This window comes from Schistocerca serialis, chromosome 2, assembly GCF_023864345.2.
Source record: "Schistocerca serialis cubense isolate TAMUIC-IGC-003099 chromosome 2, iqSchSeri2.2, whole genome shotgun sequence".
Classification (NCBI taxonomy): domain Eukaryota; kingdom Metazoa; phylum Arthropoda; class Insecta; order Orthoptera; family Acrididae; genus Schistocerca; species Schistocerca serialis.
In genome coordinates this window covers 579896987-579918718 of record NC_064639.1, presented here as the reverse complement: position 1 = coordinate 579918718, position 21732 = coordinate 579896987, and the positions used below count along the sequence as shown (strand labels likewise).

Here is a 21732-nt window from a genome sequence, read left to right as displayed (position 1 = left end):
TCTGTCGCCATCTTAACCCTTGGATGCACGAGTGTTCAGACTGACATTAACGCATGATGGGGGCCTCAGAAGTCCCCATTGAGATTTCCATAAGTATGATTATTTCTCAGCTTTGTTACATTATTTATTATGAAATCTTACTGTTATAAAACATGTCTGTAGCTAGTTTAACTAGAAAAATATTAAAGAAAAGGTGTGGACAGTAATTTCAATGGAATAAATTTTAATTTAATGAATACTAATTTTATTATTATTGTAAACAATAACTTTTCTTTATATTCAAATAAACTATAAATTGTACATTGGAGAGGTACAATGCAAATCAGTGTGCATAAAGCATTCAATTACAAAACAGAAAAAAAGAAAATGACTAAATTGCATATAACATGGGTGCACCAAAATTGAGATACGCAGCACATTATACAAATAAAGATAAGGCTGCCTGTTACTGAGTTTTACACATTACTGGACACAATCGTCACAAACAAGCACACTGTGTTCATTGCATACATTGTTAGAACATTTTGAACAACACTGAGCAGTTTTCCTTTCCAGTTCATATGGGCAGAAAAAGCATCTTCTTCTGGGCCTTTTTCTTTGGTGGTTGATATGTTTCCTGGCACTTTTTGATGCCACATCTAGCCAGTGCTTGTATGACATTTCTTTGCAAATTTTGAGTTTTGGCTGTGGACTCCATATGTGGACGAATAAGTTGTAGGGCCAAGTCTTTCAAGAAAAGACTCCTTTTATGTGATTTTCCATTGTGATATTCAGGATGTTGTTTTGTGAGTAAATAGAAAGCATTTATAGTTGCTACATCCATTACATTAGCCCATAATACAAACGGCCATCCCCTTGTCTGTCTTGTGCAAGTGTATGTATGTTCCTTTTGATCAAGAGAATCTACACCTGATTTTGTTTTATTCCAAAATAGAATCATTTCTGGTCTCTTCTTTTTATGAGTCTCATCTACTGTGGCGTCGTGATTCATGGAACTTACTAGCACCACACTCTTATTCTTCTGTGGTATGTAGCTCACAATAGACAAATCATCTCTGAATCCAAATGTTGAAGATAAAACCTCTCGTGTCTTACATGGAATTTGTGGTTTGTTGTGGGGAAGAGTGCCAACTGCTGTAATTTTACCTTTCAATAAATCATGAAACAGGGAAACACTGGTAAAGTGGTTGTCCATCGTGTTATTGGTTGAGCTGCAACATTATCTTCACCAGGACGATCTGGAGTTATTCCTGAGTACACTAGCCCATTTATAGCATGTGATGTCATAGAGTTGCAGAGCCAGAATATCTTTATTCCATATTTTCCTGATTTGCTTGGAATAAACTGAATAAATTTAAAATGCCCTCTGAAAGACACTAGCTGTTCATCTGTTGTGCAGCTCTCTCCTGAATGAAACCTTTGCCTGTACTTGCTTATGAATAGTTACACACATTGTGAATAGCTGCCATATTATCATTTTGGCTCCAAGCTTGTTGAGTGTGTGTATCATTGAACCTTACAGCTCTCCTTAAGTCTTCAAACCTGTTTATAGAGGAAGTTGCCATATAAACAGGGTTGCCAGAAGAGTCGCTTATAGGAACGTACCAGCTTCTGTAACTGCCAGCTAGTAGGAGAATTCCAAAAAATGCATCCATTTCCTCGTCTATGACATTATGCCATGTTTGACCTTTAAAGCTGCTGTGTGTCATCCTTCCAGATTTGTGCAATGAACTATTTTATCCACAATATTATTTGTGGTGAAGTAACTCCAGCTATCTTTTGATATTTGTGTGTGACTTTCCCTAACAGGACCTGGAGAAATTTTCATTATATTATGCATAAGCGTTCTGCTTAGGAGGTGGTGTTTTGCTCCACTGAGTCCCATCGCGCACAATAAAAAAGTTTACAGGCCGTTGTGTACTTCCTACATTATTTGAATTTGCTGGCAGCTGTCTCTTATCACACCAGACTTTCGTTGGTAAGCTTACTCTATTTACATTGGAATATTGGTTACTACTTTCTTCAGATTCTGAACTGTTCCACGAAGGTGTATATGCAGGATCAGTTTCATCTTTGGAAGCAATACTGGATTCACATTCATCCAACCATTCAGAAATAATCATTGAAGCATTTGTATCCTCTGCATTTACAGCAGAATTATGTTCTCTCTTTTGAGATGTACTGGATGATTCCATACTGTAAGAAACAAATGTTCCTTGGTTAGAAAGAGTGTCTAAATAATTACTTTGTCAGAGAAAGAGAGAAGAAAGGAAAACAGAGAGAATAACAAACACAATTACTTAAACAAACTATGAGAGCGACTTCTTTCACATCTGAGGTCAACTTCTACAATGAGTAGTAAGTCATTTATTGTTGTTGCTGGATTCTGACCTGTGCAACAATTGCCAGTATAAAAATATGCCAGATACAAACATTCATAAACTGGGAGAAAAGTGCTCGCTAAAGCATTAGATTACATAAGGCCTGAAAGGCCCCCTTCATGCATTATGCGCATAGCATTAAGAAGACGCTGATTTCTTTGCAACATTAAATACAACTTTATTGTGTTTCTTAATCATGAACATATGTTTAAGGATTACGTAACATAAGGTCCAATTATGAGATTTTAATATAATTAAATGGGTGATTAATTCACTCCCGGGCCCGAAAGGCCCCCATCATGCATCCAAGGGTTAAGGATGCTGCTGCCACCCAAGATCCCCTCACTGTAGCACTGCATGGGGATAAAATCAAAGGCAACAAGCTGGTTCCTTGGTCACAGGCCATGATTGAGAGCTTTCAAAAAACAAAATGGGACCTCACCAATGCGGCCCATCCCCACCCTAATGCCCCCCTCACAAGAGTGGCACCCGAGCCAGACAGCTATTGGGGCTGTCCTGCAACAATACGTGGACAACATCTGGCAACTGCTTGCCTTTTTTTCAGCTGAGCTCTCTGCAGCACAACACAGCTGGGGTGCATATGACTGCAAGCTGCTCGCAGTCCAGCCATCTGCTATTTCCAATCTCCAGTCGAGGGATGTGTCTTTAAGATCTCCTGAGACCACTGCCCCCTTAGATAGACAGATAGATAGATTCAGTTTTTGTTCCATAGACCCAAAAAAATGAGATGATTCTCATGGGTGTGGAACATGTCATAAAGTATGTTAAGAAAAAATGAAATATTTGAATATATATTTGCTACCCTGATCATTTGTCAGGAAATTGTCGAAATAGGTGAATACAGTGCAGTAAACTGGAACAGCTAATGTTTACACCATTAACATGCTGTCAGAAGGAAACATTGTTATGCACTATTAATAAATTTATCAAATACAAAATATCTACCGTATTTACTCGAATTTAAGCCGCACTCAAATCTAAGCCGCACCTGAAAAATGAGACTCTAAATCGAGGAAAAAAAATTTTCCCGAATCTAAGCCGCACCTGAAATCTGAGACTCGAACTTCAAGGGGAGAGAAAAGTTTTAGGCCGCACTTCCAAATCGAAACAAAGTTGGTCCATTGTAATATGAGACACAATTTAGGTTGAATGAATGACAATACAGCTGTAGTAGTTTGGTTCGAGTCGTAAGCTTAGAAGTTAAGCTTTACCAGGTAGCCGCTGTTATGCGTCAGGCGCTCAGTCCGTATTTATACGGGTACCCTTCCTTTTTCACGTGCTTTGTCTGGTTTGAATTGATTGCTTATTTTTCTTTGATCTGACAAGTGCAGTTCTCTTTGTTATAGGTGTTTCCGTCACTCAGAGCTGAAAATGCATTACTGTACTGTGTCATGCATTGTTTGTCGCATTCTGAAAATGAGGGTTTACGACCTGTCGCCGCTCGCGGCATGGCTTGCTTTTGTGCACGCTACCGCTGCTTACAATTAAAAAAAACAAAGAGAGGAATCGTCTCATTAGCGAAACAATGGCAAGAGACTGCTATTCGTTGCTACGTACACTGCTGCTTTCTTGGATAATGATCAACAAGAACCAAATAATAGACTGCGTATGATAGAAGATGTTCTGAACGAGAATTTAGCGAAAATTTTTTCAGTTTGAAAATCTTTGCAGACGCCTCTTTAGTACATTACATTATGCACAGAAATTAGTCATCTTAGATTTAAAAATCTAATCAATTGCCGTGCTTCATTTCTGACTGTATCACTATTAGGCATAAGAATAATACGAATATAAACATGACATGGTATGTATATTCTTCCGCGTCTGCTGTTGTCTCACTCTAGTTTCGTAGTTTATTAGGCGGACAGGATTTAAATGAGATAGCAGCAAACATGAAAGAATACATGGCAAAATGTTTATATTCGTATTATTCTTATGGTGAAGAGAATACTGCATGTGATTCACAATTCATAAAAGTTCTTATTAGCAACCATTTCTTCTCACAGTTAGGAAAAAATTCAGAAAGCAGAGCTGGCCATATTGACAAATATCCCAAACAGTCTTGCCAGTCGGATTTTCGTAGTACATTGAAATGCTGCTACGTTCGAAGAGGAACAATACGGAATTTGTATTTACTTCGTGGAGAATGTATGAAAATGCAGTGGTCGAAACTCGGGGCGGAGAAAAAAAAGCTCGTCTTCCACTTTTTTTTTTTTTTTTTTTTTTTTTTTTTTATTTACTGACGCAGAGGTTTTGGTGCTAGTATTTGTCTTCGTGCCTGCGAAGCATGCCTGCATAGCGCTACATATATTCGACGACAGAAGTTAGTTGTGGCGGTACCTACCAACATTTTTCAGAACTTCCGCTTACTTTGCACTCGATTCTAAGCCGCAGGCGGTTTTTTGGATTACAAAAACCGGAAAAAAAGTGCGGCTTAGATTCGAGTAAATACAGTAATCTTGACTGCTGTGACAAAGTGCTGTAAAAACTGAAATCAGACATTTTTACTTAAGCTGGCTTAACAGTCTCTGTGAAGATATCATCTATAGAGGAGAAGGAGTTGTCTATCAAAAATCCTTTCAAACTCTGTTTAAACCGTGCTTTATCTAAAACCAAGTTTTTAATGGTTGCTGGCAGTTTATTGAGAATGTGTGTTCCTGAATATTGGACCCCTTTTTGGACCAAGGTAATAGATTTTCAGTCTTTATGTGGATTGTTTTTATTCCTAGTATTGATACTATGTATTGAGCTATTGGTTGGAAATAGAGATGTATTACTTGCAACAAATTTCATTAAGGAATAAATATACTGAGAAGCTGTGGTTAGAATACAAAGTTCCTTGAACAGGTTTCTACTTGATGATCATGAATTTACACTACTAATGATTCTTATCACATGATTTTGTACCCTAAAAACTTTTGCTCAGTTTGATGAGTTGCCCCAGAATATGATCCCATATGGCATAACAGAATGAAAGTAAGCAAGGTATGCCAGTTTTTTTATATTTATATCTCCTACATCTGACATCATTCTCACTGCAAATACAGACTTGTTTAGGCACATAAGCAATTCTGTGGTATGTCCTTCCCAACTGAATGTGTTATCGAGTTGTAATCCCAGAAATTTAACACTGCCAACCTCTTTGATCTGCAAGTCTTCATATGTTATACACATGCTGGAAGGAAATCTCTTGCAGGTTCTGAACTGCATATATTGGGTCATCTCAAAGTTTAATGGCAGCGAATTAGCTTTAAACCACTTATTTATCTCGGTGAAAATTTGATTAGCAGCTATTTCAAAATCTGCACTTGACTTGCTACTTATTGCAATGTTTGTATCACCTGCAAACAAAACAAACTTAGCATCTGGTTTTTGCAGGAAAGACATAGACCAGATATTACATTGACAGTTTAGGCTACAGGACTACATCACACAATTCACTATCAATGTCCAGCATGTTGCTAGCACTGATTGTTGCAGATTGCCTCCTGGGCCATCACCCAACCCTTAGACTAAAATTCCGTTGCCATGCTCAAGAGGGGGACCAGATCTACCTCACGCGTTGCGGAATGTGGACTCTGCCTTCAACCTCTAGCTAAGATCCATACCTGGTGCCAACCATAAGATGGGGTGTGACGTCCTCATGGATCCTTCACAACATGACAGTTCCAATGATAGCCCTGCCCTGTCCTCTCACCTCCCGTCTGCAAACTGGCATTTGACCTTGTCCATGGCCTTGCACATCCAGGCAACCGCACTTCCACCAACCTCATGAAACAACACTGCGTCTGGCCAGGCATCCAATGTGACTGCAGGAACTGGGCCAGGTCCTACTCTACCGTATCTTCCTTCGTCGTCGGCATTGTCGTTGTTGCCATGAGGCACCGTTATACCAATTGGAAAGGCGCGTCGATCTTAGAGCATGAGATATGGTAACCTTAAGTCATTGACAACACACCTGATTCCAGAATAGCTGCAGTAGTTAGTATCTACGAATTACCCCCTCTTGACCAGGTCCCCAAAACTTAACTCGTAACGAGATCCCTTCGAAGCAAATTATCATAAAGATCGTCTATAAAGGCTTCGTACAACGATAAGAAATGTTACAGTTTATGGAATAATAACAGATACAACCAAACTGTCTTGTTTCTTATGTTTTATTTAACGGAACTTTGTTCACAGTTCTATTTCGCTTTCATCACTCATTCACACTCTGATGTGGAGTATATGCGAGTGCCTGAACCCTAACTCCCAAGTTCCATCGAAACCCTTTGATGAAGAGTTTTGGTTGCTCGACACCACCAGTCAATGATAATGATACAGTATTTTGTAATTGACTCTTCTAGTTTAGCCACCGCCCTCCATGAATGTTTGTTAGGCGTAAGACAATTACACACTTTTCTCTCTGGTCCGCTATTATTAAGGGTCCGCGTAAAAGTTAACGTTTTTCTCCTTTTCATAAATTGGAGCCAACTCTCCGCGATATAACTATAAAAAAGAGAGAGAGAGAGAGAGAGAGAGAGAAAAAAAAAAAAAAAACACGGTCTTAATACCACGTCCCTTGTGAGATGCGTATAGTTTTATCCCGGAATTGACCGCCTTGTAGGTGTACTCAATTTAATGACCACACTTCGTTATCCTCGATTTCATGCAACTAAATGTCCTTTTTTTTACTCTGATCGTATACCGTAGTTATTTAAAACTCGCCCCCTATATTTTCTCACAATGCACAATTGGCACTTCTTTACTTGTTTATTTCTAAGAGTAAACGAAAAATGATGCCGTATCATCGGCTTCGTCGATATAAAGCAAAACACCTCAGTGTGCCCAATTTTACCTCTTCTTATAGGACCTGCTACCTTACTCATTAATTTACTACATATCATTTCCAATAACACTAAACAGGTATATTTCAATTGTATTCAAAAGCATGTTGTTATTATTATTATTATTATGACCAACCAAATCGTAACAAATCGCGTGGCGTGAGTTTTTAACGATAGCTTTACACTCGCCCAGCCTTTATTCATGCAATATTATATATAAATATGCAGACAGGAACGAAAGATTGATCTCTCTAGCGTAACCAATAGAGGCAAATACGCTATTCAAGTTCCGTTACATTTATCTTGACTCATATTGTTACACTACATTCTGTGCCAGGGCACCGAGATCGGATAGCATATTCACTCCCCTGCTGTGCCCCCCCCCCCCTCCCTACACACACACACACACACACACACACACACACACACACACACACACACACACACAAAGCACAAAGCACTGAGCACTGGTTCGTGGATGTTCTCCTCAACATAGTTGGCCCATTACTTTTCTCCATCTGTGGCCCCAATATCCACTATAGCACCAGATACCAACTTGCAGCTAACAGAATGATGGAGCAGTTCCACCATACACTTAAAGCCGCCATAACATGTTATTCTTCTGAATGATCTTCTGCCCTACTACAGGTACTTCTAGGCCTGCGGATCGAACACAGTATTGACCTGAGAACTTTTGCTGCCAAGCGGATATAGGGACGGATACTCATCATTCCTGGCGGTATTTTTGGAAGCAACCCCGCTTCCTCCTTAACACCACCCAAAGCTTTGTGCAGCAGCTCCAGGGCTTATGGCCCAACTGCAACCAACACCTCTGCAATGTAATAGTGAGCCCCATACCTACATTCACCATCGCCTCACAGCTTGCTCACATGTCATGCTTTGGGTGGATATATACCAGCTGCCACTCCACCTTCAGTATTTGGGCCTGCACTTAGTGTTGTAATGTGAGGATAAGACATTCTCTGTTAGTCTAAATGGGTTCACAACAACAGTCTCCATACACAGGTTCAAGCTGCCAGTGTTGTAGAGCCCCCTCCAGCCAACAGGAGCAGCACCATCGAGGTGGAGTTGCCCCTGCCTACAACCACCACCTCCAGTTGCAACACCGACACTACACCCGATAAGGCGCTGGCCAAACATCATCCTGAGCTGGGGACTGGTAAGTGCCACCAGTCCCCCATCACCGTAAGTTCTGGGCATGCTTCAGTGATCACCGCATGGCATGGTGGTGGAGCATTGTGTATCTCAGGGAAAGGGATCTTGGCTTGATCGCCCGGATTGCGGGGACGGGATAAACCTCTATTTTTTTTAAAAAAAAAGAAAAAAAAGAAATAAACCTCAATCTCAAGGTGTGCTGTGCACTTATGGGATGCTTGGCTGTTGAGGTGGAACAGTCATTAATGGGCAATCTCAGGGGAACCTGCTGCACTTCAATTGTATAAGGCTTACTCAGGCATGCAGGGCTCTGTCTGAGTGGACCCTTATTTCCTTAGCTGCATGTGGGACCGAGATGGAACCCTCGAAATCATCATCTTCTCCTCCTAGCGGGAAGGGCGTACCACCTGGGAGTATTCACACCCATTCATCCAAAAGAATGAGAGAGCGTAGTCTTCCTGATAGCAATAATACTTTGGACTGCAGTAACAGGGCTCATGGAGTCATGAATAAAAATGTGTTTCTGGTGATAAAGAGGAAGGAGGGGACATTTGAAAAAGTGTCCCCCTTTTGTATCTATAAAGATTTGGAGGGCCGGAATATTAAAATCTATAAAATTGTTACGTAATGGCTCCTTGTTGGTCGAAACTAACTGATCAAAGCAGAAACTGGGTGACTATGATATCATTGTTGAGATGCACACATTTCTCAACTCCAGTAAATGCGTTGTCACATGCTGAGGTATCGTGGATATGGACATAACAGAACTGAAACAAAAATGGGCATCCCAGGCAATAGTTGATGTGGAGCAACGAACGCGGAGGAATAATGGAGCATCTGAAAAGACTGCCACTTTCATTATCACATTAAATTCTCCGACACTGCCTGAACATATTATGGCAGGGTTCCTTTGACTTAATGTTCGGCCTTACATTCCAAACCCTATGCAGTGCTTTAAATGCCACATTTGGCCATACAACTATGAGTTGTGGAGGTGAAGCGATCTGTGGGAACTGCAGAAAAGCCTGTCATGACACTGGCACTGACTGCCCCTCTTCGGCGATCTGCATCAACTGCTCTGTGAACTACCCAGTCTGGAGCCGAGATTGCCCTGTTTTTGTTAAAGAACGCAAAATACAGGAGATAAAAGTGACCAAGCAGATCGCTATGCTGAATCCAAAAAAGAACATAAGGCAACGAAACCCCGTCTTTGCCACCTCATATTCTACCGTGATTCAGAAACCTATTCCCAAGGCAGACGCTTCGACATAGACGACACGTAGTGTGCCTGTATCCATCACAAGCACCTCTACTTGCACGTTTACATGTCAAGGGAAAAAGAGTAAGGACAAAGCAAGCCAGGCAACTGCACCAGGAAAGACAAACAACAGTTCCGCAGCGAGCATCCAGAAGGTACAAGACAGGCAGAGTGCCTCTCAACGCTCCCTTTACCCCTCATCCTTGAAAGGACAGGGTGCGGGGTAAGGCTCACAACGTTTGGGCCAAAAGCTGTCCCAAGCACTGTTAAACGTCATTCTTTCCCGTCTGACTGATAAGGAGGATATCATGGAGTTTGATGCCTCGGGTCCAGGCAGCCCCTCCACTCCCCCTCACTCTTAAAGTTCTTCACGTCCCTGGTACAAAGGTAGGGGTAAATTAAAACCGCATTGGTGACATGGCTTTCATACTACAGTGGAACATGATTGGGTTCAGCACTCATGTGGAGGGACTGAAACTCCTAGCACAGGCATGTCCCTTGTGCTTCTGTTTACAAGAAATACATTTTAAAGATACAGATGTCCCTGTGCTATAGGGATACAAGCTGTACCACAAGGATGTCCTATCAGGGAAAAGGGCCAAGGGAGGTGTCGCAGTGTTAATCACTGACACGCACCACTCCTCTGTTCTCCCCTTGGCTACTGACCTGCAGGCAGTTGCAGTTCAAATGAACATGTGTTGAAGGATCACTGTTTGCTCACTATATTTATCTCTGAAAGATGCACTAGACTATGAGGCTCTCACGAGTCTTATCACACAACTCCTGCGACCATTCCTCCTCCTGGGAGACTTCAGTGCCCATCATGTCCTGTGGGGCTCATCCAATACTTGCCCTGGGGTCAGGTTTTAGAGGGCCTCATGAGCCGTGCATCCTCAACACAGGTACTCACAAGCATTTCTCTACTGTTACTAGGTTATTCTCAGCTATTGACCTCTCTGTTCTTCCGCCCTCACAGACTCTGTTCAGTAGGAGGTCACTGACTACCTTCATTCCAGTGACCACTACCCAATCTGCCGTCATCTACTAAATGGCTCACCACCTGAAGTTAAGCCCCCAAAATGGATGGTCAACAGGGCTAACTGGACGTGTTTCAGCCAGCTGGCTGTGTTTGAACACTGCGACAGTGTCCAAGGATGGATAGACTACATCACACGAGTGACCCATTGTGCCGCTGACTTCTTCATCCCACAGTCCTCAGATCATCTTAGGAGGTGACCAGTACCATGGTGGACAGATTAGTGCCATTCTGCAATCTGGGAAAGGCGTGCTGCTCTTCGGCATTTTAAATGCTGACCGACAGTGGACAACCTTAGGGCCTTTAGAGTCGTGAGGGCCAAGGCTCGATGCATCATTAGGGAGAGTAAGAAAAGGTCATTGCAAGTGTTCCTGGACTCCATCAATCATTCCACTTCTTCTATAAAAGTATGGGAAGCCATCTGGAGGATTTGTGGTAAACGCAGCCATTTATCGATAGCAGCATTGCTGAAACGGGTGCCTCCAAACACCACCCAGAGACATTGCAAGACACTGGCTGAACATTTTGCACAAACTACTGCCATTGCAAGCCAGGATCCGGCGTTTTGTCACTATCAAATGACTGTAAAGAGGGAAAAGTTGGACTTACGGTCCAACAGGTCTGAGACCTACAACTCCCCTTTCTCCATGTGGGAGCTCAAATCGGCACCGACTGAGATTCGTTGACACTACACCTGTCATGACCAAATGCAGTTTGTCTGCTTCGACATTTGCCAGCGGCATCAAAGGATATTCTCCTCAAATGTTTTTATCTAATATGGCAGACAGATAGCTTCCCCATCTCCTGGAGGGAGGCAATTCTGATCCCTGTTGTCAAACTGGGAAAGGACTACGTATGTACCGGTAGTTATCGGAGTATTGCCTTAACGAGGCAAGACCCTGGAGCGAATGGTGAACCATCGTCTGGTCTGGTTGTTAGAGACCAGGCAACTCCTTAGCTGCTCTCGGTGCGGATTCCAGATTTCAGTCCACTGTTGACAATCTGACCCTCCTAGAGGCAGCTATTCATCAGGCTTTCCTCCGTAAACATCACTGTATCAGCATATTCTTCATATGACACTACTTGTAGACACTGTATTCTCACACAACTGCATCAATGGGGCTTTCGTGGCCACCTTCACATCTTCATACGGTCTTTCCTGTCTCAGCAGTTTTTTAGGACCCAAGTTGGTAACACGCTGTCTGATCGATTTGAGCAGTAGAATGGTGTTCCTCCCTGTACAGTGCTTCTTATTTGTAGACAATTTTGCTGTTTTCTGTTCCTCCTCCAGTGTTGCAACTGTGAGCCGTCAGTTGCAACTTACAGTGCGACAGTTACAGGAGTGGGCTGCAAAGACAGATTTTCAGTTTTCTGCAGATAAGTTTGTGTGTGTGTTCATTTTAATTGTTCTTGTCTTTTTAATTTGCCTGCCTTGAATATGGGGGACACCATCCTACATTTTAGAGATACAGTGCAGTTTATGGGCCTCATGTTTTACTCCAGATTGTCATGGTTACCACACCTACGAGATCCGAAATCCAGAACCCTGAATGCAGTGAACATCATAACGTGTCTTAGCGACAGGTCTTGGGGAGCAGACAGGGCGCGTCTCCTTGAGTTTTATCGGGTATTGTGTGTTCGCAACTGGACTATTGTTGCATGGTTTATGGGCCAGCGAGGGCCTCTTACTTATGTATCATTGACACTGTCCATCGTGAGAGAATCCGGCTGGCCACGGGTGCTTATCGGACCAGTTCCTTATCTAGCATCTGTGCTGAGGCGGGGGGAAATGCCAGTTACCATCTGACGCTAGCTCCTCATGGTGCATCATGCGTGTAAGTTCCTTGCAGCTCCAACTTCGCCCGCACACCATACAGTTACTCACCTCTGGAACACCTTTTTTCCAACCGTCCACAAGCCACGATGTCATTTGGGATCCACCTGCAGTTTTTGCTGGAGTCACTCAGTGTGGGGCCAGTATGACTGCAAATCCAGTGTTTTGAGCGCCTTCTGCCCTGATTACTGGAGAGGCCCAGAGTGATTTTAGATTTGGTGCAGTACAGGAGAGATAGCACTCCTGCTTCTGTTTTTAATGTGATATTCTCTGATATTTTATGTGAGTACCCCAACCATTTAGCTGTTTCCACAGATGGCTTTAAGCACGGGGACACTGTTGGTGTATCAGATCATGTCCTTAAGGTCAGACTCTCTTCCCTCCTAATTGGTTTTAGTGCATGTGAGAGTGCACATGATACAGAGTGACTGTGTGGTCATTCGAATGCATGCGTGTAAAACACTTTTAGTTCATCTCCATATTTGTTTGTTTTTATAAGTGTAAGGGTGCTAATGACTCGCTGTTGGCTGCCCATCAGATCCAAAAAACACACACACACACACACACACACACACACGCCCGCCTGCGCACGCGCCAACACCATTCCCTCCGTTGTTCCCATGCCCGACACACCACTAGCCAATGCCGCCTCTGGTCCACTGCCAACCAACTACATGACTGACACTCCGACCCAGTGCCTGGGACCCTGATGTAGCCACTGCACTACCCTTTTTGCAGCTACCAGCATACGCAGACAGTGCCCCACCCCCCACAGGCACCTGCTACCCCCAACAGAGTGCCACTGCCACCACCTGGACCATTGGAGCAGTGACGCTACTTCACATACTCCCAATGCCGCACACAAGCCATGCCCCTCCTCTCACAGGAAACCACAGCACAATCACAGCAGCAGCAATTTGTGCATGCTCCCCAGCAAGCATCCTCAGTTTCAGACACCCCTCTGTGCTGTCGGCACGATATTTTCCTATCGAGAGGGGGGGGAGTTGTATGGTGACTCTTTCCATTACCTCCATCTGTAGCAGCAGACGACGAGGTGTGCAGACAGGAAACAAGCCCTTCAGCACCCTTGCTGGTCACTTCTGGTGGAGGAAGAGTTTAGATAGCCACGCTTTCCGGACACCACGCACTCTGAAAGATTGCTCAAGCGGTCTCTTGTTCTTCTGTGATGAGGCAACACCTCCCGGTCGTGCTCTTGGCAACTCGCTCCGCAGTGCCACGTGGTTCACATCATCATCTGTCGCATTTCACCGAAGTATGTGTGAACAGCAGAATTCTTACCTCGCATTCAGTGTCAGTGTTGTGTTGTTGTTCATTCAACATGTGGGGTGCCACTACATTTTTCTGACCACCTTCGCAAGCTGCATCCCCTCGAGGTGCTTATATTGATTGCAGGCCTACAAAGCCTGATGCCTGGTTCATCTTTCTGGTATCAGCACATGGAATACTGCATGAAGTGTAGCGTAACTAGAGCAGTGCGCACGAGGAGTACCAGGTGGGTTTATTGCTATTCCATCCTGGCCATTTTGCCACTCCCGTTGGCACCAAGCTTGCTTCTTGATCGGGTTTGCACGCACCCCCAGATGACACCGAACAAAGGCTGTTAGCGATTCGTGGTCCACCTTGTCCAGGGACTCCATCCTGAGCAAGGGCCCTCCTTGGTTTAAAAGTACTAACTCATTGAATTTTGTTGTAGTTGTTAGCTTTTAGGAATAGTATAATTAGCGCACTGCTTAGTTGTGTATGTCCCTTAGAAGTATAGAAGGTAACATAAATCATCCCTTCAGGACCAAGGGAACAGAGCCACATTATCTTCACCACTATGCCCAATCCAATGATACAGTTTTAATTGTTGCACAAGCTGCAGATGGCGCAATTAGAAATTTAACCAATGTCAGTAAATCCTCCACACATTTTGCTGTGGCATTTCATGTTCATGCCTTGCATGGTCAGTTGATATTTGGACTTCATATGAACCTTTCCCTCACTCCATCCACTGTTGCATCTTGCACACTTGGTCAACCGACACTTTCCTGTTTAGAAAAACGAGTGTCCTTAAATTGTTGATAACAGTGCACAGTGCACCATATACATGGTGGTTCTTATCCGTCTTTCCCATCATTTTGTCGAGGCGACTCACCTGGAACTCCAAACTGGTGGGCACAATGCAAACTCGGTGAGTTTACACTTCTATTAACGGACGAACCATATTTGAACATATAATACTTTGAGAAATACAGAATTTTGAAAATGGATGAATCATTTATTATTACTATTACTTGGTGATTCTGTATTGCTTCTTTCATGTAGGTACATTTAAAAATGTGTGTTTTATCATATGGACAGGAAAGCCATTGATTTCCATATAGATATGGCTGTATGTGAAGGAAACATCAGGCATATTAATAAAATTGTGGACAATTTACATGCATTATAGTACAGATGATTATGAAAGACATTTAAAACTCCATGTTCCAGAAAATCTTGGAACATGGAGAAGTGTTTAATAATAAATTACTTTTAATCTGTTTTTAAAAGTGCAGTTTCACAATTCCTGTGTTATGTCTACTGATTGCTTGTTAAAGAGGTGTCGAGGGGGAAATAAACCTTTGGCAAAGCTTTGAAAGAGAGTTGCTCAAATCATACAATTGGTAGAGCACTGCCAACAGTAGGCAGGTATTGTGTTCCCAGTGCCAGTTTAGCAACCAGTTTTAAGATGCGGCAGACTCTCAGATTGGCTATCCCAGAATAATAGCTGTTTTCTCAACTTCGAGCAAGGATTGCAAAAATAAATAATTATGTTGTTGGTTTGTTAGAAATTAGAAACAAAATGTTGTTGTTGTGTTCAGTCCTGAGAATGGTTTGATGCAGCTCTCCATACTGCTCTGTCCTGTACAAGCTTCTTCATCTCCCAGTACCTACTGCAACCTACATCCTTCTGAATCTGCTTAGTGTATTCATCTCTTGGTCTCCCTCTATGATTTTTACCCTCCACGCTGCCCTCCAATACTAAATTGGTGATCCCTTGGATGCCTCAGAACATGTCCTACCAACCGATCCCTTCTTCTAGCCAAGTTGTGCCACAAGCTCCTCTTCTCCCCAATTCTATTCAATACCTCCTCATTAGTTATGTGATCTACCCATTTAATATTCAGCATTCTTCTGTAGCACCACATTTTAAAAGCGTCTATTCTCTTCTTGTCTAAACTATTTATCGTCCATGTTTCACTTCCATACATGGCTACACTCCATACAAATACTTTCAGAAACGACTTCCTGACACTTAAATCAATACTCGATGTTAACAAATTTCTTTTCTTCAGAAATGCTTTCCTTGCCATTGCCAGTCTACATTTTACATCCTCTCTACTTTGACCATCATCAGTTATTTTGCTCCCCAAATAGCAAGACTCCTTTACTACTTTAAGTGTCTCATTTCCTAATCAAATTCCCTCAGCATCACCTGACTTAATTCGACTACATTCCATTATCCTCGTTTTGCTTTTGTTGATGTTCATCCTATATCCTCCTTTCAAGACACTGTCCATTCCTTTCAGCTGCTCTTCAAAGTCCTTTGCTGTCTCTGACAGAATTACAATGTCATCGGCGAACCTCAAAGTTTTTATTTCTTCTCCATGGATTTTAATACCTACTCCAAACTTTTCTTTTGTTTCTTATACAGATTGAATAACATCGGGGAGAGCCTACAACCCTGTCTCACTACCTTCCCAACCACTGCTTCCCTTTCATGTCCTTCGACTCTTACAACTGCCATCTGGTCTCTGTACAAATTGTAAATAGCCTTTCGCTCCCTGTATTTTACCCCTGCCACCTTTAGAATTTGAAAGAGAGTATTCCATTCTACATTGTCAAAGGCTTTCTTTAAGTCTACAAATGCTAGAAACGTAGGTTTGCCTATACTTAATCTTTCTTCCAAGATAAGTAGTAGGGTCAGCATTGCCGCACGTATTCCAATATTTCTACGGGATCCGAACTGATCTTCCCCGAGGTCGGCTTCTACCAGTTTTTCTATTCGTCTGTAAAGAATTCGCGTTAGTATTGTGCAGCTGTGACTTATTAAACTGATAGTTCGGTAATTTTCACATCTGTCAACACCTGCTTTCTTTGGGATTGGAATTATTATATTCTTCTTGAAGTCTGAGGGTGTTTCGCCTGTCTCATACATCTTGCTCACCAGATGGTAGAGTTTTGTCAGGACTGGCTCTCCCAAGGCCGTCAGCAGTTCTAATGGAATGTTGTCTTCTCCTGGGGCCTTGTTTCGACTTGGGTCTTTCAGTGCTATGTCAAACTCTTCAAGCAGTATCATATCTCCCATTTCATCTTCATCTACATCCTGTTCCATTTCCATAATATTGTCCATAAGTGCATCGCCCTTATATAGACCCTCTATATACTCCTTCCACCTTTCTGCTTTCCCTTCTTTGCTTAGAACTGGGTTTCCATCTGAGCTCTTGATATTCATACAAGTGGTTCTCTCTTTTCCAAAGGTCTCTTTAATTTTCCTGTAGGCAGTATCTATCTTACCCCTAGTGAGATAAGCCTCTACATCCTTAAATTTGTCCTCTAGCCATCCCTGCTTAGCCATTTTTCTCTTCTTGTCAATCTCATTTTTTAGACGTTTGTATTCCTTTTTGCTTGTTTCATTTACTGCATTTTTATATTTTCTCCTTTCATCAATTAAATTTAATGTTTCGTCTGTTACCCAAGGATTTCTACAAGCCCTCATCTTTTTACTTACTTGATCCTCTGCTGCCTTCAGTACTTCATCCCTCAAAGCTAACCATTGTTCTTCTACTGTGTTTCTGTCCCCCATTCCTGTCAATTGTTCCCTAATGCTCTTCCTGAAACTCTGTACAACCTCTGGTTTAGTCAGTTTATTCAGGTCTCATCTCCTTAAATTCCCTCCTTTTTGCAGTTTCTCCAGTTTTAATCTACAGTTTATAACCAATAGATTGTGGTCAGAGTCCACATCTGCCCCTGGAAATGTCTTACAATTTAAAACCTGGTTCCTAAGTCTCCGTCTTACCATTATATAATCTATCTGATACCTTCTAGTATCTCCAGGGTTCTTCCACGTATACAACCTTCTTTCATGATTCTTGAACCAAGTGTTAGCTATGATAAAGTTATGCTCTGTGCAAAATTCTACCAGGCGGCTTCCTCTTTCATTTCCTAACCCCAATCCATATTCACCTGCTATGTTTCCTTCTCCCCTTTTCCTTCTCTCGAATTCCAGTCAACCATGACTTAAATTTTCGTCTCCCTTCACTACCTGAATAATTTATTTTATCTCATCATATATTTCATCAATTTCTTCGTCATCTGCAGAGCTAGTTGGCATATGAACTTGTACTACTGTAGTAGGCGTGGGCTTCTTGTCTATCTTGGCCACAATAATGCGTTCACTATGCTGTTTGTAGTAGCTTACCTGCACTCCTATTTTTTTATTCGCTATTAAACCTCCTACTGCATTACCCCTATTTGATGATGTACATTTAACCATACAGTAAAGTAAAGCTGCATGGCCTGGGGAATAATTACGGCTGTAGTTTCCCCTTGCTTTCAGCCGTTCGCAGTACCAGCACAGCAAGGCCGTTTTGGTTAGTGTTACAAGGCCAGATCAGTCAATCATCCAGACTGTTGCCCCTGGAACTACTGAAAAGGCTGCTGCCCCTCTTCAGGAACCACGTTTGTCTGGTCTCTCAACAGATACTCCTCCATTGTGGTTGCACCTACGGTACGGCTGTGTGTGTCGCTGAGGCAGGCAAGCCTCCCCACCAACAGCAAGATCCATGGTTCTAATTCTGAATTGTTGATAGATTTGCCCTTACATGAGACATTTATGGCTATAATAAGTCTACTTGGGATTAAGTTTTATGCACAGTCAAAAGATGAGACAAAAAGTGAATTTCACATAGACTTAGGTGTGTCCTCTGGAATTCAAAGTGGTGTTCTCTATCTAAAATGAGTCTTGAAGAAGTCATTAGGCAGGAATTCAAAATAAATTAAAAGCTTACATCAATAGCCGTGATGTACACAATTTTTATTTTAGTACATATTTTTGTAAATGTGATGCGTATTATAGAATATAATGTAACTGTCACAGTAATAAGTCTTTGAAAGTAGTGGTTACTACGAGGGTGGTTTGAGAAGATCTCAGAATGGAATAGAAAAAAGTACTTACATCACTAAAACTTTTTTATTTTCCAATGTAGTCTCCTTGTAGATTAATGCACTTGGTTCAATGCCATTCCAGTGCTTTGAGCCCATCTCGAAAATGAGTTTCCTCCAGGCCTGCAAAATAGTTGTCAACTCCGGCTATCAGTTCTTTTTTGAAGTGAATCTTCGTCCACTGAGAAAATTTTCAGTTTTGGGAAGAGATGGAAGTCTGATGGAGCCATATCAGTGAATAAGGCGGATGTGGTAACAGTTCGTGTAATTTTGTCATGGTGACGGCACATGTGTGCGGGCACGAATTGTCTTGTCTTAGCACCCGTCTTGCAGATAGTTTTTTCATTTCCAATTCTTCAGTTAAAATGTGATACACCCTTTCAGATGACACCTGGTAAGCACAAGCAATTTCTTGCACTTTCAATTGGCAATCCTCCATGACCATTTTGTGCACTTTTGCAATGATTTCTGGAGTAATGACACATCTTGGCCGACCCCTGCGCGGATCATGTAAGCTCTCCTGACCAAATTTAAATTCGTTTGTCCACTTGGCAACATTTGAATGTGAAGGAGCAGAGTCCCCCGATGTATTCTGGAAATCGGCATGAATGTTCTTTGCTTTCATATCTTTCTTTATGAAGTACTTAATCACTGCCCGAATCTCGATTATTCCCCCCCCCCCCCCCCCCCCCAAATCTTCAATCTTCACAAATCACTACGCAAGAACAACAGAGCCATGTCACTGCCACAACTCTCTTCCAAGAGCACTGACTTAGCATGTGTCTACAGGCAACAGTCCAATGAATATCATGTGAACAACTCGTGCTAGTGCTGACCTCTTGTGGTGATTCCGAGAACTTTTCAGACCCCCTCGTATGTAAGCCAAGTAAGATGTTCACTAACAGCTAATTCCTTGCCAGATAGAGTAATTCAAATGCAAAAATGCAGTCCATCTCTCTCTCTCTCTCTCTCTCTCTCTCTCTCTCTCTCTCTCTTCCCCCCCCCCCCCCCCCCCCCGTGCCTCCCTCCCTCTCCCCTGCCCCTCCACCTCTCCTTCCACCCCTCCCCCCACTACCTGTGCGCGTGTGTGTGCATGCACGTTTTTTTCTGTATATGAAAAGACACTTCAATGATTTCAGATCGAACACCTGTACCAACTCATTTGCCCTTGGCCTGGACAAAGACATCAAAAGAAGAAGAAGAAAAGTTCATGAAGCAGCTTGAGGAATTGCTTGAGAAATTTAGAAGTTAATCAGTATTTGAAAATATGAGATGCTGATTAGCACACATGTGAGTGATACGATGCACTCTTACATGTTTCCTGTGAGAATATCTTAACTTTAAAGAAAGTGTTTAACTGGTTGAGTAACTGAAAGACCTGAATGTTTGTATACACAAAATGTATAAGATTTTGTAAGACAACTAACGGCATTGTTAATAATTTCAACAAGATTTGTGTGTAGGCACAAAATTTTGTATATTCTACTTTTTAAGCGTAACAGTAACACCAGTCCGTTGCCTTGTCACCATGTATTGTGACTTCTAGTTATAGGAAATATTGATCCATGTTTTATTGTGACATGAAACCTGTGAAGAGTATAGCAGTGTTTGTTATTTTATTTTTTATGAAAGAGAGAGCCTAATTTAAGCATTTATTCGCTTGTAAATGTGTCATTTGTTGTTGGAAAAAATCATGTTTTATGTATGCAATATAGTTAATAAATTGAGAACACAGGGCTTTTATTTCATGGCATGCCCTAACTTTGGACTAGTTGTCATAATGCTACCACAAATATAACAACAGTCTCAAAAGTGAAGCATCTGTCTCGAATAATGTCTGCACCTGTCATCTGTTCTATTCCAAAAAAATAATCAATTTTTAAAAATGTTATGTGTTTGGATAGATAAAAAATCTACTCATCAAGCCATGGCAGGAGAACACACATATAAAAGGCATTGAAGTTTGCAAGCTTTTGGAGCCAGTGGCTACTTCTTCCGGCAGAAGGGTTGAAGTGGAAGGAAGAGGGGTGAAGTAAAATGATTGGTTGAGGTTTACGAAAAGGGGTAGAGTTTGGAAAAGTCACCCAGAACCCTGTGTCATGGGAGATTTACCAGATGGGACGAGAGGGAAAGACTGATTGTTGGGGACTGCACCGGACGAGATTTGAAAATGTGAAAGCTTAAAGGTGGAAGATAAGGTAATACACAAAACAGAGAGTACTGCCAAGACATCATGCATGAGTTAAGAAGAGCAAAAACTAAGTTGTACATGTTAGAGGTGGGACAGAGACATCGAAAACTAGACAGGTCAGAAAATGAAACGTAGAAAAGTGAAAGGGAGTCAATAAAGGAATAGTTATTGTGAAGAAATCCTGATACCAAAGAAACTAATATATATTAAGGCCAGGTGGGTGGCAAGAACCAAGGAAATGTTGCAACACCAGTTCTTACCCATGCACAGTTCTCAGAAACTGGTGTCTGGGGGAAGAATTCATATTTCACCTATGGTTAAACAGGTACCTAAGTCACACCTGTTAAACTGTTGCGCATGCACTGCAATGGGATATTGTGTGTTGCCACCATACACCCTCTGCCTATTCCCATTCATCCCTACTGATAACTTGGTGGTAGTCATGCCGATGTAAAAGGCTGAACAGTCTTTACATGACAGTAGGTATATGGTCTGTGTCATTTCTAAGTGGCTCTTCCTTTGATAGTACATGTTTTGCCAGTTACACCGCTGGGTATAGTTGGTGGTAGGAGGGTCCATAGAGCAAGTCATACAGTGGGGACAGTCACAGGACAGTGGGGACAGTCACAGGGGTAGGAGCCATAGAGTAGGGAGATGGGTGCTGTAGGAGCATAGGGTTCGACAAGAATATTACGGCGATCAAGAGGGCAATGGTGGGCAAAATGTCGGACTGAATGGACCTCATTTCAGGCCATGACGTTACGAAGTTATAACCTTGACGAAGTAGCTGATTAATACA

At 42.2% G+C, this 21732-nt stretch overlaps 1 protein-coding gene across 3 annotated transcripts in view; it reads left to right on the top strand.

Annotated features, from left to right (window-relative positions):
* Positions 1-20560, top strand: part of LOC126457594 (dehydrogenase/reductase SDR family member 12-like) — a 92506-nt gene extending 71946 nt beyond the window's left edge. For all 3 annotated transcript variants that reach the window (XM_050094031.1, XM_050094033.1, XM_050094032.1), the window contains exon 9: positions 19882-20560. In XM_050094031.1, coding sequence (XP_049949988.1) covers positions 19882-19994 — 113 coding nt within the window. In that variant the 3' untranslated portion in view covers positions 19995-20560. The remainder of the gene's footprint in view (positions 1-19881) is intronic.
* The last annotated feature ends 1172 nt before the right edge of the window (positions 20561-21732 follow it).